This window comes from Trachypithecus francoisi, unplaced genomic scaffold, assembly GCF_009764315.1.
Source record: "Trachypithecus francoisi isolate TF-2019V2 unplaced genomic scaffold, Tfra_2.0 Lachesis_group3, whole genome shotgun sequence".
NCBI lineage: Eukaryota > Metazoa > Chordata > Mammalia > Primates > Cercopithecidae > Trachypithecus > Trachypithecus francoisi.
In genome coordinates this window covers 163594754-163613394 of record NW_022681468.1, presented here as the reverse complement: position 1 = coordinate 163613394, position 18641 = coordinate 163594754, and the positions used below count along the sequence as shown (strand labels likewise).

General features: G+C 48.6%; 1 protein-coding gene across 2 annotated transcripts in view; it reads right to left on the bottom strand.

Annotated features, from left to right (window-relative positions):
• Positions 1-17074, bottom strand: part of GABRA5 (gamma-aminobutyric acid type A receptor subunit alpha5) — an 82853-nt gene extending 65779 nt beyond the window's left edge. Inside the window, exons 1-5 of one of the 2 annotated variants that reach the window (XM_033190803.1) lie at positions 15075-15142; positions 14534-14693; positions 2673-2794; positions 488-555; positions 163-383 (exon numbers count right to left, since the gene is read on the bottom strand). In XM_033190803.1, the coding sequence (XP_033046694.1) occupies positions 163-383; positions 488-555; positions 2673-2794; positions 14534-14619 (497 nt within the window). In that variant the 5' untranslated portion in view covers positions 14620-14693; positions 15075-15142. Of the gene's footprint in view, positions 1-162; positions 384-487; positions 556-2672; positions 2795-14533; positions 14694-15074; positions 15143-16754 lie in introns of those variants that run through there. The other variant, XM_033190805.1, reaches the window with a different exon arrangement.
• Positions 17075-18641: the final 1567 nt, after the last annotated feature.

Sequence of the window (18641 nt, the reverse complement as noted above, 5' to 3'; positions counted from 1 at the left end):
GGGGGATCCCCCAGCACACACGCGCTGCCGTCTCAGACCTGCCGTGGGAACAGCTCCGCGGCACGGCTCTTGCGGCAGGATGAGCAGCCGCCCCTGCCCCGCCCCTGCCCCGCCCCTGCCCCGCCCCGCCCCCTGCCCCGCCCGCTCCCGCCCGGCGCTCACCGCATGGTGTAGAGCAGGGTGCCGTCGTCCTCCAGCCGCAGCAGCTTGTTGGGCGTGGTCATGTTGTGCGCTATGGACTTCTTCCCGTTGTGGAAGAACGTGTCTGGGGTCCAGATCTTGCTGGCAAGGAGGTTGTTGAGAGGGAGGCGCTGCATGGGCCCCTTAAACCGGAGCCTTTCATCTTTCCAGCTTTGTCGGAAAAACACGTCTATGGTGTACTCCTGGTGCAAAGGAAGGCACGAGGCAGGTCAGAGGGCACGGGGCCGGGGCGGGGGCCCGCGGCGCGGAGGAAGCATTGTCTGCCCAGCCATGCCCCGGGACTTACCATTTCCGTGTCGGACACCGGGCCGAAGCTGGTGACGTAGATGTCGGTCCTCACCTGGGTGATGCGCTCTGAAACAGACACGGGTCCCTCGGCTGCACCGACTCACCTGCGCGTCTGTCGCACGCTCGTGCCCGCAGTCCATTAACCAGTGCCACCCTCTGCAACCCGGGGCTTTTGCAGTGCATTTCGTAACCTTGGAGGACTTGACAATCACCGGATGAAACCAAGCTGCTCCCCACTCTGCCATGAACTGAAATTCCCACCCTACAGAACACAGCTTGGCTCTCCTCCTCCTTCTGCCTCCTGGGGAGCAGTCCTGGGAATAGCTGGGCTGAGGCCTCGCTGTGGGGCCTTGGGGTTTTGCAAACACCTGAACTTCCATTTCCTCCTCTGTAAACTTGCAACAATGATGCCAGCCGGGCAGCTTAGAGCCATGCCGTCGCCACAGAGAGGGGCTTTAAAAAGGGTCAGACAATTCAGGATGAGGGGAGCTGAATTTCCAATCAAAGCTGGAGGTCCTGGGTGGTCTCTGGGAAAGGATGATGAGAATGTGCCCAGTGTGCCGAGACAGGAAGGAAGACCCACTTCTCCTTATGCAGCATTTTGAATTATTATTATAGAAAGCCCTATCGTGGGAGACTATGATTTCAAACAAAATTACTGCAAATAGGTAAAGTGATAAAAGTGGCTAATAATATTTGGGGGAAAAACTGTGTGGTTCCCTGGGCACTACCAGGGCCCTGTAAGTCCCCGAAGTCATGAGTATGAAGCAATTCAAAGTGCACCCCAACCCACACCAAGTCACTTCCAGCTGCACTGTGGGCCTGCCTCTCCAGCAGCTCGCGGTGTGATGATCGTCCGTCTGCATGGAGTGCATTTGTGCGTGGGCAGGTATCTATGTGATGCTGTGTGTTGTATGATGCAGTGTGCCTGTCTCCTCATTGAGATGCCAGCCCCAGCAGGGTGGCCTGGGAGGCTCTCCGTGGTCTCCTCCCACTCTGCAGGACTGGAAGGCAGGGAGGATGACAGAATACCACAAGCACTGACGGCAGCTTAGGGCTCCTCGAGATGCTCTGACCCTTCTGAGTGTGTTCAAGGGACTGGATCGCTGGGCACAGAGGCCTAGGAACATCATTCAGAGGGCAGAGTAAGAGACTGCCAAGGAGCCTGTGCCCAAAAGGCAGAGTGGCCACTCATGCTTTAAGTGGATCTCCCTGTTAAAAATGCAAATACTAGGCAGGGCATGGTGGCTCATGCCTGTAATCCCAGCACTTTGGGAGACCAAGGCAGGGTGGATCGCCTGCGTTCTGGAGTTTGAGACCAGCCTAGCCAACATGGTGAAACCCCGTCTCTACTAAAAATACTAAAATAAGCCGGGCCTGATGGTGCACGCCTTCTACTCCGGAGGCTAAGGCAGAAGAATCACTTAAACCTGGGAGGTGGAGGCTGCAGTGAGCCGAGATCATGCCATTGCACTCCAGCCTGGGCAACAAGAGTGAAACTCCATCTCAAAAAAAAAAAAAAAATGCAAATACTAGAGAACTAAATTTTTTCCTCCAAGAATGTATTCACTGGAAAGTGTCTACCTCACCTCACCCAACAAGTTCAGACTCCACATCTAAACTGGAAACTGCACACAATTCTTAGCACAGCAATGAAGCTGTGCCAGGTGTGCCCTACTGAGAGCAATCTACATCAGTTCATTTTTATTGAATTCCATAAAGTCAAAGTAAATACTAGGACTGTGGCCACAGTGAAGCATTAAATGTATAACCCATAAAGCTATAAAGGATGGCTGCATTCCACAGTGGATTTCTGAAAAGGACTCGCATAGATACAAGAGTATGAGGTTGATTTTATATCATTTCTTAACATAGGGTAATCTCAGCATTAGTAACACCTAAAAACCAGTTCCTCCTTAAATTAACCAGACTAGACGTTAAGATTATCTGGGAAGAGGGGATTTTGCAAAGATGCTTGGGGGGGACCACTTCCCCCAGGTTCTTGCATCTAGAAAATAACAAAGGATGCATGATCCTTGGCAAGAGTGGAACAGCCATCAGACCAAAATCCTGGCAGGGAAGCTCTTTCAGGCATTGTTTGAATCAGCACAAACACAAGCTTGAGATGAGGTGTAAGCCCTTCCTAGATCCTTGCCGGGCTCAGCCAAGGAGGGCACACTCACCTCCCAGCCCAGGCCGAAGTCTGTTGTCATAGCCATCCAAGAGCCCATCCAAGATCCTGGTAAATATCGTGATGTTGTCATTGGTCTCATCTTTCACTGAACTGGTTGGCATCTGTGAAAAGCTTTTAAAAAGAGAAACAAGAGGAAGCATGAAGACGTATTATTTCTTACAAATTCTTCTCAAGATACAGAAACCAGGGAGGCACGTGGAGGCTTGTCTCCTGAGACGAGGATCTGAGAACACAGCTCCCACACTGGCCAGGGGACTATTTGGCCTCGATACACCTCTGTTCTCGAACATCCAAGGATACTCTGCTTGGGGCTAGTTATCCAACCACCTAACCTGAGGCTCCAAGTCTATCATTCTGTGATTCTGAGGAGTTGGTTTATGTCAATATTTTAGCCGTTTTAAACAACCAATGAGCGATTAGCCACGGTGCATGGACTGGCAGAGCCTAATCCACTCACAGGGGATTTCAGAAGTTTGGTTTAAACACAAAAACCGAGTTCTAGTATTGCTAGAGTCACCTGCAACTGGGCGCTGGGGCGTGGTGGCGACGCTGTGCCCAAACCTCGCTGCAGCCTTAGTTGGACTGGGAGCATTTGTGCTGTGAATAATATGCCAGGACTGGGGAGTGAGTGACAGACATGACGGAGTCTGTGTCATCTCTGGGGTCCTGCCCCTTCCGTGGGCCAGCTCCCAGCACATTCTGTGGGACCCAGTGTCACAATAAACCCTCGAGAAGAGTGGGCTGAGCCTCAGGGAAGACACAAGAACATTTTTTGTTTGTTCAATTAAGTTATCCAGATTCCAAAAGCTTATGTAGTATGAACAGAACAAAACTAGAAACTGCCTTAGCAGATCTAGACAAACTGAGGATGGTATCTGGGGGGACAGAGAGACCACAAGCCAAGAAGACAGCCCCGCAGCTGAAGAGCATGGATCCCACCTCAGGTTTCCACAGCTGCTTTCAGATGTGCAAATAGCAACTGGTTTTGAATTACTGAGCACTTGACTGCAAATTTGGCTTCAAGGGGACTTACCAAACTGAAAGCCAGCTGTGGTTCCCAAGAAGTGAGCGCCCTGGGCACTTGGGGGAAGAACATGTGATTCCTGGTAGTTCCCTGAAGTGCCTGGCTGTGGGCCCTAGCTCTGCTTAAGGCGCTTTCTCTCCCGTGAAAGGGCTGAAATCAGGGCTGAGAGCCACCAGCCGTGGAGAGATGCTGAGGTCAGAATCCACGCCGGTCTGCTCCACCCTGTTCTTAAAAGTCAGCCATTTTCATTGATTGCATCTAAACAGATCAATTCTCTGCTGGCCGTAAAGCTATTCCCTTTTGAATATAATAAGAGAATAAAGAATAAAAGAATAAAGTTCTTTTGATCTAATTTTCACATCACCATAAAAATACATATAGTTGAAGCTCTAACAAGCTAAAATTCATTCCTGTTAGTATGGAGCCCACAGACGTATACTTTTTTCAATCTGTGATTTCATATTTAAAAACATTAAATTCCCCTTTCTCTAACATCCATGGTTAGTTGCACACTTCGGAAAGACAAAGCACTAAGCCTAGCATAGCTCCTTCCAGTGAACAGCTTTCTTCTTCAGGGTTTTATGGGAGGAAGAAAGAAGGTTATATTTTGTACCTACCCAGTTGTGTAACTATTGGTCAAACCAGATCTGGCCTCATGATGGACTTCATAATTATTGTCGAGTTTGCAACTCAATTTTAGGCCATGTCCAGGTGCTCAATTTTTGAAAGGTCCTTGTCTCTTTATCGTACCAATTGAGGTAGTAGTAGAAAAAGCAAATCTTAATGTTGAAATTAAAGTTTTCTAAGCTACTCCATTCTCTGTTGTGAAAATGTTCCTAAATTGTGTTAGATGGTAACAGCCCTGGCTGTCCAGAGACAAGGGCTTGACTTCATGACTGACCATTCGGAGGCTGTGCAGCCACCGTGATGTCTCTGTGAGCATTGTTTTCAGTGGCTCTCTCCAGAAGCGGAGATAAAGACACACTGCTCTGCCAGTTTTTTAGGGAAATACCATCCCACCAGGCTCTGAATCCCACTCACAAATACCCTAATCAATTCCCACAGTGATGGAACAGAATGCTATGCTTAAGAATTTCAAAGCTCAGATTCCACTTCTTGATCAAAATTATTTTCGTTAGTTTCAGTATATCTACACACATCTGTACATAATTACACTTTTCTTGGAGGAATTTCAGTGTCTACCCTTTCCTGTCATAACTACCTTTTGCATTTACCTGTAGACCTTTCTTTGTATGACAGGGGCCATGGCAGGGGATTTGCAGTGTTGTCCTTGCTGTATTAACTGAAGATAGCTGCTGGGAGGGAAGAAACAGATTTTTAAAAAGCTCTGATGATGCCTGTCAGAGTAGGAGCAGAGGGTTTTGTTTGTTTTTTGTTTTTGCATGAACTGGAGGCCCTCCTCTGTCCATAGACCATCCTCAAAAATGCTTCATCTGCAGTGCGTGGTTATGAAATACACCGCTTTCACAGCCATGGAGAGAAAGGCCCTTGCTGTATCATAGAAGGCAAATGCTGTGTTTTCTCAGCCCCTGGTGTGTAAGTGCCTTCATACAGGAGACCTTCACAGATGCCTGGGGAAATGGCTAGGGCCTCTATCAAGCTACGTGATCTTTAAGAACTGCTGCTAAGCTCAGGAGGAACTTCAGCTGGCTTTGTTCCATTTTGGCTCATTGAAAGCACTGGAAAAACAACACAGAAATCCAGGGCTATGCCTTTGGTGAGCAATAATGTGCAGCCTGTGACGGATGAGTCCTACAGGTGGAAACCAAGATGTCCTCGGCCCACAAAGCACTCACTCCGTTTAGGGTCAGCAGGCAGCCTGGACTCATCGACACTCCACTTCTGTGCAGCGTGTGACGCATGAGTCCTATAGGTGGAAACCAAGATGTCCTCGGCCCACAAAGCACTCACTCTGTTTAGGGTCAGCAGGCAGCCTGGACTTGCCAACACTCCACTTCTGCTTTGCTTAACTGCACTGAGTATAGCCCAGGAGCTTTGCTCATTCTGAGGTCGACCAGAGTCCACGAGTGCTTCAAGGACAAGTAAAGGCTCCACTCTTTGGGGAAGTGAATTTTTGTGAGCTGAGATTATATCCATATTACTAACAACAGTCTTAGACATAATAGAAATACTTGAAAATTTGGTGACTTACCCTTCAATTTTAGTCTGGGTTAATTCACTAGGTTCTCTTAAAATAGGAATTAGTTCCTTATATTGAATGCATATTCTCTACAAAACATGTCCCACTTATGCCATATTCTCAGTTCCAACATTTTCCTTATTTGGTACTTGAGAGAGTACAAGTTGTGGCGCCACTTCTGGAGAGGAAAAAGTCTTTTCGGTATTGTCATTCCACCACTGGTGCTAGTGAAGGCAGTGTGTGATGTGCTTCTTTGTGATGCCATCTTCCTTATATGGATGACCACTTCTGACTTACGTAGAGTGAGTTCGATAATGGCAACTGCAGATGTATTTTGACTGGAAATTACTTTGGACGTTGAACTGGGTTTGTTTGTTTTAAGCTGCAGCTTATCCGTCTTCTTAAATTTTGTTCTTCCCCAGTATTTAATGACTTCTAAAAAAATGTCTCTTCTGTTTACTTGTCCGTTTCTTTCAGGTCATTAAATGAGTACCTCTAAATGGCAACACTGTGTGATGTTTCCCTCAAATGCCCATTACCCATCACTTAAGCACCATATTAGAAAAACAACAGCAATGTAACAGAAAAACAAAACCAAGATGCACACTGGCTGGACAGTGAGGGTCAATCCTAGGGTTCCAAATAACAGCTTTCCCCTCTTAAGGTAGAAAACATGGACGGACGCCACATTGTTTTATGAGGCTCTGAGTCTGTGCCATGGAACACCATGCTAGAACTCTCTGATATTCCTGCCAAATCCTAAAATTCCCCAGTTCTCCCTGCAGCTCCCAAAATCCTGCTGAAGTGCATGCCTCACTCTTCATGGAGGTTCTGCATTCTTGCCCTTGACACTGCTGCCCAACTTAGAATCCTGCTGCCCACAAGGTAAAACCCAAGTCCTCTGGTCCCACAGGCCAGAGCCACCTCTCCCACCCTGCCCTCCTTCCTCGACTCAGCCCCATCCCTCCTTCCAGACACACTGGGGGTCCTGCATAGGTGATGACACAGTGACGCTCCATCACAGTCCTTACACACGTTCTCCCCATTCTCTCGCCATGGCCATCAGCAAGAACATCTGTTCTAATATCACCACTCTTTACAAGAGCCTTTCATTCACCCCATATTCCCTTCCAGTCACTGCTCCATTCTCTGCCCGTCTTCTCATGAAAACTCACTGGGAGGTTTGTCCGTATCAGCAAACCCCGCTGCCTCCCCTCCCTTCTCTTGCAATCACTCTGCCAGGCCTTCACTGCCTGCATCCCAAGGAAGCTTCTCTTCGGGAGGCCAGGAATGAACTCCACATGGCCAAATCTGAAGATCAAGTCTTGGTCCTCAGTTTAGTTGACCTGTGGGCAACATTCCTACAACCCCTTTCCACTTCACCTCAGGGCACAGCTCTGTCTTTCTCTTTACTTGCCTCTTCCCCTCAGTCTTGCTGCCGCTCTTACCTTCCTGACCTCAGAACACAAGCATGCTCCATGGCACAATCCAGACACCCTTTCCTTTCTGTCTGCACTTAACCTCTGACTGTCTCATCCAATCCAGTGGCTTAAATACTTCCCAATGTATGGAAACACCTCAGGTCCACACCTCCAGCCCAATCCCTCTCTGTCTTCCAGACCTCTACATCCACTGGGAGACCTAGCAGTGTCTCCAGGGGCTTCCCACACCACCACTGCACCTGTGACCTTCTGTACCCAAACCTCTTCCCCACTGCCCTCTCCAGCTCAGTCATAGGCAGGTGAACCTGTCAGGTTTTCTAGTAAAATACCTAGGGGTCATCCCTGACTTCTTTCTTTCCTTCATGCCCATAATAACCCATCAAGTAATGCTGCTGGCCAAAACAGCCACTCCCCTGGGCCCCTGCAATCACCTCTTCACGGTCCCCACTGTGTCTTGGGTTAACCCCCTCTCACTTCACTCCAGATTCCATTCTATTCTTTCACTCTGCACCCAGAGTGAGTTTCAACGTTTAAGTCACATCATTGTCACATCCAAATTGGATCATATTTCAAACCTACTCAAAACCACTCAGTGGCCCTCTCTGCCCTTCCAAATAAAAGTCAACTGTCCTTCCTGATGTTCCCCTGTATGGCCTACTTTTGGAATGTGATCCTGACCCCAGCCCATCCTCCCTGATGATGCTCTCTCCCCATCTCTCGCTTCCTCATGCCTGCCCCTCCGCTGTTCCTAACACGTCAAGCATGCACCTGCCACACAGCCTGGGATTCACCCACCATTCCTCCTGCCAGTTCAGGTTTCTCTGCCAACAGCTTTGCTCACATCCTCACCTCCCTCAGATCTCTGCTCAAGCATCTCTTTCCAGCACATGCACTGTCTCTTACTCTGAATCACTCTTCATAGCAATCATCATAACCTACTGACACTTATTCCGTGCACACCAGAGTGCACCCTCCTGGAAAGCAGGCCCCACTCTGCCCCTGCTCTGCTCTGTGCATCTCAGCACCTGGAACAGTGCCTGGTGCATGGTGAGGACACAATCCACGTTGGTGTAGCTGAAGGGCAGTGTCCCCCAGGATGCCCCTGTGAGGGAGACATTGCAGATGTGGGCAAGGCAAGGACCTTGCTGTGTTCAGGCTGAGGCCAGGAGCCATCTCACACTCTGGGTCCAGTAAACCCCAGGAGTCTTCTGGTCACAGTACCCAGAATGGCTTGGTGCACTTAGCACACCTTCCCCTGACACAGACCTGGGCTTGCGTAAGCATTTGGCATAGGTTGGCAATGGATCCTTTATACCAGCCTTGTGATCCTGGACCCATGATTAATCCCACGTTGAGATTAGAAACTGAGCTGCAGGCAGGAGAAGTAACTATTCTGACATCACACAGAGAGCGTGTGGACAGCGATGGAAACCAGGCAGCTAGACTGCCCTCTGTCAAAATGACACTTAATGCCATCCTAAATATTCACCATCGGTCCTGAAATGGGAACGAAACGGACAGTACAGTGATGGCCCAATTGTTCTTATTAAAACTGAAAATTAACTGGTTCTGTGCTTCATTCACTTTTAGACTGGCCTTTGATTTTAAAATAAGTTGTTAAATAAATACAAATAAAATGGAGTTTTCAATGAACCGCTGAAGGCTGTTTCACTGCAGGTCTTACTCTCACTAGCAAATGATCTTTCTCTACAGCATTCCAGTTCACAGTCTATATTCCATGTTGGAGTTTATTCGGGCTGCAGTAGACAATGTTTTCACAGTGGTAAACATATGAGTTCTAGATTAGGGTATTCTTTGGTTTCTCATATATAGTCCTCCCCTCATTCCTTCCCATGTCAGGGCACTATAATAAAAATTAGGACATTCTGGAGCAGGCCCTGCAGTGGAGCGCGCTAGCCCAGCCTGCATTCTTAGGGAGCCCTTGCTTTTACCACTTTCAGAAGGTGAAACTTGGACACACTTCTCTAAGCTCTAATGCCTGAGCTCTTTTCACCTGAAAATCAAGAATTATGTGTAAATTAAACGGTGCATTTTTTTAAAAAATGCATTCTGAATATTAAGGAGATACACTCATATACATGCTGATATTATCGTTGCTACCACCAGACTTCTCTGATGAGATTTTTTTTTTAATTTTTGCTTCTAGTACTTTCCTCTGAAATTTCTCATTAATTAAAATGAGCATCTTATGCAATTTGAACCTTTGTAAAAACCCAAAAGCCCACAAGCTCCTTCTCCCCTTGAAGGGAGCCGGTGACTCACTCCCGAGCTGACTGCCAGACGGTCTTGGCGGAGAGCTGCGCTGGCCGACTCTCCTGCCTGCTGCACACGCGGAAAGTTTCCTTTATAAAGCAGATAACTGGGAATTATTTTCTTTGGGTACCTTTAAAAAAATGTTGGACATTCCCCTAGAACCCTGTTTTAACCACTTACTTTTTTTGCCACATGCAAGAACTGCCTTTCGGCTTTCTAAGGGTCGCTGAAGTCTGTGGGCGCACCACCACTGGTGTCCCCGCTCCCCGCTTCAGTGGGCTTCTGAGCGCCTTTAGAATTGTTACCATGGGCCGGGCGCGGTGGCTCAAGCCTGTAATCCCAGCACTTTGGGAGGCCGAGACGGGCGGATCACGAGGTCAGGAGATCGAGACCATCCTGGCTAACATGGTGAAACCCCGTCTCTACTAAAAATACAAAAACTAGCCGGGCGAGGTGGCGGGTGCCTGTAGTCCCAGCTACTCGGGAGGCTGAGGCAGGAGAATGGCGTGAACCCGGGAGGCGGAGCTTGCAGTGAGCTGAGATCCAGCCACTGCACTCCAGCCCGGGCTACAGAGCGAGACTCCGCCTCAAAAAAAAAAAAAAAAAAAAAAAAGGATACCGTGAGTACCTGCATGATTCAGAGAGAATGTACTTTCTGCTCTACTTAAAAGAAGGGAACTGGCCTTGAGTGCGCGTGTGGAATGGCTCTCTTCACAGAACCAAAGGTCCACACTAGCACACTTGTGTAGACACATAAAGAAGACTCTATCTGTTCATGTTCAAAAGCCACTTCTGCAAGAACCTACACTTTTAATTGCTGCTTATAAAATATTGTTTTCCAAAGTCTATTTGAATTGCGGCTCCCACATAATAAAATTGTTCAGCAGATTTGTTATCAATCAGTAAACCTCCAAAATATATTTAAGACAATAAAATCAACGGACTCAGACTTTACTTTATTATTAAGCTGATAATCCTCAATTTTATCTCACAATTGTCACTGGTCTATCAGGTCTGATAAAGTATGATTTTCTTAATGATGATAAATTAATTCCAGTTTAAATTTAATAGTATGTATTTTGACATTATATTGGTGCCAATATTGTTTCTGTACTGGTTTTTCTATACTATGTACTTTTGTTTACTGGTCTTACTAAAATAAATAGAATGCCTCAAATAATCCCAGATCGTCAAAAGTACCTTAGCACAGGGCTGAGTGTCCAAAAAGGGCCTTATTGTATTGTATGCTTGACTCGGGCTCTGTTCTATAAGTTAAAACTAACAGAAGAATTAGAAAGACTATTGAAAATGAGCTGCTGGTGACTCCAATCAAATTTAGAATGTGACCAAGAGAAGGAGAAGAACACTCATGTATTTTCAAAGCGATTTCACATCAGTTATCCCATATAATCACCAAGTACATTGCACTTATCACATCTGTAAGTTTTCCAACTGCCAGTGCCACACACATTTCACAAACACTGCATCTCGACTTGGTCCATGCACATAGCCCTACACCTTTTCTTTTTCCTCCTTCTTCCCTGCCTGATTCTCTGTAGCCCTCCTCACCCTGTGCCAGCTCTCTGAGCTCTCAGGAGTGCGCACTTCTCTTGTCCTAGAATCAGGTTCAAATTAAACCCTTTGATGCTTCTTCTTTCCCCTTTCTTTTGAACCCGATCACATAAACTCTTTCTCTGGAGGGAAAAGAAACAGAGCTGACCCAGACTCTTTTTCCCCCTAATCCCCAACTACTGAAAACTCCCTCCACTCTGAAGCAGGGACTACCTTTTAGAATTATATCTCCTCTTGTCTAGACTGGTTTGATCCAGAGCTACCCTGCAAACTGTGTGCATTCAAGTCAGGGAACCCAAGAAGTAACAGGGGGCACAGTCACACAGGAAGCTCCGAGTAAGGACTCCCAACTTCCGAGGTCAGGCATTCATTCTCCCTCCTTCCCAGCCAGAAGACGGGCTAACGGTGCTCGGCTCATACACTGGCTCCCAGGAGTCATCCAAAACCAAAACACGAAACGTAAAGACAGGTGTTCCATGTTGTGGTAGCTATTTTTTCAAGATTGAAAGTTAACTCAATATTAGGAAACTTCAATTGGGATTTGACACAATTATTCTTAAGTCCATTTAGATAATACACAAGTGAGAGGAGCCTCCTATAGGATGAGAAATAAATAGGGGCTTGATGTATTTTATGAAGTCTTTTGTGGCTGTTGAAAACCATGCCCTGCTGGCCAGAATGTGTGAACCTGGCTTCCTGCTTTGCTAGAAACCCCACTTCTTCAAAAGCAATTGGGCGCGCAGGGTCAAGAGTGAAAAGTGCTCAAAGCACCTGATATAAAATGCCTCTTACAAAAATATCTTCTAATATAAATAATCCCAAATACCTAAGAAAACTTGTAAGCCAAATACGTTCACTACAGGAAAATTTGTAACAGCAAAATCATTCACTATGTAAACATCCCCAATTAGGGAAGAGGCTAACACAAGACACTCTTGCCCTGTCAAATATGCAGCCATTTAAACTAGTACATTGAAAGAAATTGTGCAAATGGATTGGACATGAAAAAAGCACAGTACCAAACTGCACAGCCTGATCCCACTGTATAAAAACTTGCGCAGAAGCAAGGGGAAGTCAGTGCACCAAATGGGAGGCATGGTTGTCTCTGGGTGGCAGAATTAAAGAGATTCCTTTTATTATCGTTTTCTGTATCTCACGTATTTGCTGCAGTTACTAGATGCTGTTTTATGAAGGACTACTGGCCATATACCTAAAAGATTAAAAGCTGCTCCAACAGTTAATTTTCTGGAAAATTTGAGGAGTATTCTACCACTTACTCAGTGTTAGCTTTCAGAGACTAAGACACCCCTCTATTTTGAAGATGACCTCAGAAAGCTACAGAACTAAAGAAGAAAGCATAACTGCTTCTTGGGGCTAAAGTCCTTATATACATTACTTCCTATTTCAGACCTGTATCTACCAGGGAGTGAAACCATTTCATGCTTATTCAATGAAAATTCGTAATACATTTGGCCAATATTTTGTTTGTTTGTTTTGTTTTGTTTTGTTTTTGAGACAAAGTCTTGCTCTGTCGCCCAGGCTGGAGTGCAGTGGCCTGATCTCTGCTCACAGCAAGCTCCACCTCCTGGGTTCAAGCGATTCTCCTGCCTCAGCCTCCTGAGTGGCTGGGATTACAGGCATGTGCCACCATGCCTGGTTATTTTTTGTATTTTTAGTAGAGATGAGGTTTCACCATGTTAGCCAGGCTGATCTCGATTCGCCCCTCGCTTGGCCTCCCAAAGTGCTGGGATTACAAACATGAGCCTCCGCGCCTGGACTAGCCAAGACCTTTTAAAGAAAATATATGAAAATATAAAAAAATATAAGAAAATATAAATTTCCAATCCTGACATACTCTTCACCTCCAAAATGCTACCAAATATATGTGGTATATCAAACAAACCAACTACCTAATGCATTAGCTGACAAATTTGAATGTTCTGTGTGATTTCACCTATGTGCAGACATTTCATTCAGAAGAACATTGTGAACACGCTAGTTTACAGGCTGTGACAGCTGCAGAGAACTTGTAAAGGAAAACCTTCATTTAACAGATTAAAAAAATCCCAAGGCATAGGAAGGGAGGCGTCCACTCAAGATAAGCAATATTCACAGCCCATGCTTTTTCCCAAGGGAATACTTAGAACGGCTCAAAGCGCTAAGACATGCCACACACCTGTTCCTGTCAGTGGGGTTAGAGTGCACACACTGCCTGGCTTCGTTTGGTGAGGGACAGGCATCTTCCTTAGCTCAGCTCTGCTGGACAAAGTCTCAGCTAATGGCTCAGGCTTGCACCCGGGTAGACCTGGACTACAGTCCCAGTGCTGTCTTCTACCAGCCACTGCACCTGAGCAGGGCCCCCACATCCACCCCTTCCTCTGCACAGAAGAGTCGGAAGAGCAGAAAATGTTCAGAGGACAGACCAAAAACATCGTGGCCCCGGGGATGTCCTCTTTCTCCCCTGGACAGAAAGGCTGTCTACAGGCTGTTGCCAAGCCACTGTATATTCCCCGTCTGTGATGATTTACATAAATGTGGATAGGCTGTGAAACCTCTGGATCCCATTTTTGCAGCACTAATGCTTGGCAACTTTCATCCTGACGTTTCATTTCTTAATTATACGCCATTAACTTCAAGTTACAATCCTTTTGATTAACCAGAACAATTCTGGGGCACAGGTCAGAACAGGAACAGCAGCCTCCTAAGAATATTCATCCACCATGTCGGTTATCACTAGTTTCATGAAAAAAAAAAGAGGTTAGAGTTGGTGTACGGATACTAAAGGCTAAAATGAAAGAGGGGTTACTGGAAATGATAGTGCCAGAACCTCAGGGGTGTCTTTCAGATCTTCGGGCCCTGTGGTTTACAGTGTCTGCACCTGCATTCAGATGGTCACAGTTCTAGGGCCTTGGCTCAGGCCAGGACCATTGTGAGTCCTTTTCAATGCCAAGTAGCATGGGCCTAGCTTTCAAGGCAACTTCGATTGCATAATGGAACTGCGGAGGGCAACTGAAATATGGGCACTGCCTTGTCTAACAAGCAGTGACTATCCTTCATGCACGTGAACTCCTGAATCTTGTTTTAACCTGAGTAGGAAGAATCACAGCTGACTCGGATCTCATCTTCAGCCTCCATTTCTGAAAACATAATCTGCCTTTTTTGCTCTGACTCACTTCAGAGACCCCACGCGAGGAGCAGCCTTGCTCAGGAAGAAAGCGTGGGTCAGGGCAAGGACTCCATTTATTTACAAGTGAAGGGCTTGGGGCTGCAATGGTGGCAGGCGAGGGCTTGCTCAATGGATGTGCTGCTCCTGTAACATGTCTGAAAGGCACCAGTGTCCCTAACATCATAAAATAAAAGCACAGATGGTAACTTACCCAAAGTGACTGGATAAGTTCATGGAAATACAAAAGAGAAGGAGGTTTTTGATCATGATAAAACCAGAGAACATTCCATTGTCCATTCCCAATAAGAATAGTAGTTGAAGCAGGTGAATATGGGGGAATAACTCTTCCCTTCTCCAGCTTGATCTTGAAGCTGAAAAGCACACAAAGCGGGGAAGCACGTGAACATCAATGCTGTTGTGTCACAGTTCCTGGAATGAAATCACACTGCTATCACAACAATTTGCAAAGAAAGGAGCCTGCTGTCCTTCCCCAGGACAGCTGCACACCAGGTATTTTCCACCACCCTCACTGGGTAGTAAGTTGGAACATAAAAATAAGTAACAAAAGGCTTATTTTTGCTTCTAGTCAGGGTGCAGAATCATCCTAATTTATTGTTTTCCACTCAAATACTCTGTTTTGTCTTTCAGTATGTTATCAAATAAACCATCAGTCCAATTATTAAAATAAACGCTTTAGTTATCCGAGCGACTGTATTTTGTATCCGTCAAATCCACAAGTGCAATAATTTTACCTTTCTGAAATATCTGCCACGCGTTCAAAGCCAGCAAGCTACTCCTCTCTCTGCAAGGCACTGAGAAAGTATGTGGAAAGAAGTGGGGAAAAGCACATTTAAGAAACAGGTTTTCTGCAGGATCACAATACTGTAACAACTGCCTATAAAAGAGTGTGGCTACTTTCCCGGCATTCGGTCCCCGTGACTACATAACTTAACCACTGCATCTGTGGAAGTCGGTCTCCGCTCAGTGCTGGACCCTAATTAATGCATTTGAGATCCAGGCAGACATTGTCCCTGGGCTCAACGACCAACCTTCGCGAAAACGCGCATTTCTCAGTCTGCGCATAACGCAAATAGGTGCTCATGGCATCCGAACAGAACGCTTCGAAAAGAAGCATTTTCCCAACAAGCTCCCCCCACCCCCAACCCCCGCAAACTCCGGAATTGGGAGACACAACAGGTACTTCCACCTCGGAAGCGAAGGCCTTCTGCGACTCCTGCCAAGAAGGGCAGGGTGCCATGCGGTGGTCGCCTGGGCGCGTCCTGGGGCTCGTCGCGGGGCCCGGGCCAGAGCCAGGCAGCGAGCACGCGGCGCTGCATGCGGGAAACCCGGGCGGCGCCTCCAGCCGCCCCTCAGCCCCAAGCCAGGGACCCTCAGGAAAGGCTGCGCTCCCACGACCCTCCCGACCCCCACAGAGGCTCACCAGGGCGGGCGCGCCAGGGCAGGTGGGCGCGGGGGCTGCACTGCGGAGCCGCAGCCTGGGTCGCCCTGGCACCTGCGGTCTGCCACCCGCCCGGTCCGCAGCGGCGCGCCGAGGGTCTCCAGCTCCCGGGCCCTCCCCTGCTCGCTCCCGGCTTTCGCAGACCTCCCTGGCTCCTGCCCCGGGTCCGAGCCGAGCGCTCCGCCGGGCAGCGCCTTCCTCCTGGGCTGGGAGCGTGCGGTGCAGCGGCGGCTCCGAGTCCCCTGGCCTCGAGCACCCCGCGCGACACGCGCGCGACACCCCCGCGGGGTCCGAGTCCACCCCGCGAGCAGCGCCGGGACGCCGCGCGCCTCAGAGCCCCGGGGCTGACGCTGGCCTTCCAGGTGGGCGATCTCTCCCCTCCGGCTCCTGCGATGGTGGCAGCGGGTGTCCCCCACCCCCAATTGGTCACTGCACCCCGGTGCCCCATCCGGCAGGGCTGAGCCGCCCGGACCCCGCGCCCTTCCGTGCCCGGCTTCAGCCCCGCAGTCGCCGGGGTAAAGTTTGCGCTCTGGCCTGGCCGCGCGCCCCGCCTGCTCTGCACCTCTCCTCCCCGGCCACGCAGCCTGCCGCTCCGGCGCCCCGAGGAGAAGGGGTGCGGACCGAGCCGGCGCCGCCGGTTCTCTTCCCCGCTCGCGTCCTCTTACCCCACGGCCCCGGCCCGGCGCGCCCAGGGCTCACCCTGCGCGCCGGCCCCAGGAGGCGAGCCGTCGGTGAGGGTGCATCCTCCTTCTCCTCCGCCTGCTCTCGCCCGGCTGGCAGGCGCGGAAGGCCGGTGCGGCGTCACCGCCCCATGCTGCCAGCGCGAACTTCCCCGGCGCTCCCGGGCGGAGCGGCTCCTGCGCCCCGCGCTCCCGCCGCCGCCCTGCAGGTCCGCCCCGCGCCGCGCCCGGGGCCGCGCGCCGCCCGCCGCAGAGCCCCCCAGCGCCCCCGGCGCACTCGCGCCCGCTCTCACCTCGCCCGAGCGCCACATGTCGTCTCCGGGCTGGAGCATCGGCCCTCTGCAGAGGCGCTCCGGTAGAGGCCGCCAGACTCTCGCAAACGCGCCCTCGGCCGGCTCGGCGGAGGGGGAGGGCGCAGGGCCCGCGGCTCGGCCTGCAAGGGGAGAGGCCCTGCTCTGCTGAAGTTTCTTCCGGGCCCTCAACAGTATCTTCAGCGCCTCGAGTAGTCACCACCGCTCCCTTGTACAGCAGGGATGGGAGGGCAGTGTCCGCAGTCGGGTGACAGAGGTCGGGCCTTCGAGAGCTTTGCTCCCTAGAGTCGGCCCCAGCGCCTCCCTGCCCAGGCCTGGGTCCTTCCCGGGTGCTCCATGACACCCCTGTACATGCGCATCTCTTAGGCGCTTCTGAAAGAAACTGGCCTGTGGACATTCTTTTCATCTCACTCATAGACAGGTATGCATTGGTAAGGGAGGGACAGCCAGGGTCACACTGGACTCGATTAGAATGAAATCCTCACCTAATGCAGTGTTTATCTGGGGGTTTTCTGAAGTTCCGTTTCTTGACAACAAGCCGCCGTGGCAACGGGAAAGGGCCGGGAGCCCTGGGGGCTGCAGGTGGGAGAGCGCGTCTGGGGTGACGGGGCGGGATCTTCCCAGCAGGGCTTCCGAGCCACATCGGGTCACTGCCTCATTAGCCATGTACATGGGGTCTTACTGTGGTCATTCCGTCGGTGTGTCGTCCGTCCTAGTGGTGCAGCTCCTGGGAGGTGAGGGTGGCATTAATAACAACTGCGTGGCAGCAGGGCCCCTTCAAACAACACAAGCAAGAGCGCATCGTCTGGGGGTTGCAGGGTCTTGCTTCCTCAGGAGGTGGGGGACTCTCGACTGTAACACCCAGTGGAAAACGTTCAAGACTTAAAGGAAAGCCACTGAGAACGCGATGGGGAGGTTTACTTACACCATTCTCCCATTCCTTTTGTGAAACTGCATTGTTCATGGTCTCTTTTAACAGAATAATGGTAAGTAAAGGCAAATTCTTAACTCCCCTCCGGGAAAGATCTTTGACCTTCCAGTGTAGGAAGCCTTTCATTTTTCCAATTATCTCTAATACCGTGTATTCCAAATCTAAGTTACCTGCTAATACTTCTGCACATTCCAGAAACTCTGAAATTTTCTGAAAAACAGAACTTGTAAATCTATTCCAGGAATAGGACATAAATATACATAAATGTGCAAATATACAGGAAGTGTTTCTCTGACTATACATTTAGCCACACTATTAAATAACTGTTTCCAGTGATTCTTCAGGAAATATGAATGAAATAAGATGCTAATTTGAATTTTCAAATGCTAAAATGGACCATTGAACGCATACATTTCTTCGTTTCCTAATTTCTCAAAAGAGGTACCACTAGGGTGAAATTCCTTGGCAGACATTAAATCTTAAAAAGTTAACAACATGGTTTTATGATCAGCCTAATATAATTTTCACCTGTTAGGTGCTGGAATTCTAACACCTAATACCAGCGACAGCTGCTCTTCTCTCAGGATTAAACAGCATAATGCAAATCAAAGAGTTGGAAGAATTGGTACATTTAAAACTTCACAGTTTGTCACACAAAGTCGTTCAGTGTGAGTTTGCAAAAATAAATGTATATAAACAAGGGATGACTTTTGTATTAGTAAGGGTTATAGACATTAATTCTTAACAATAAAAGAAATGTCAGCTGTAAGTAAATATGTTCTTTTGATGGATTATGTTTAAAACTTCCATTTTTTGGTACACTTTCTATCAGCTTTATGTCCACACAACACATATTATTGAATATATAAAAATCATCTTAAGCTAGAGTCATTCTTTAACATTGTATTTCAGCATGTTGCTTACATTCTTTTCTCTTC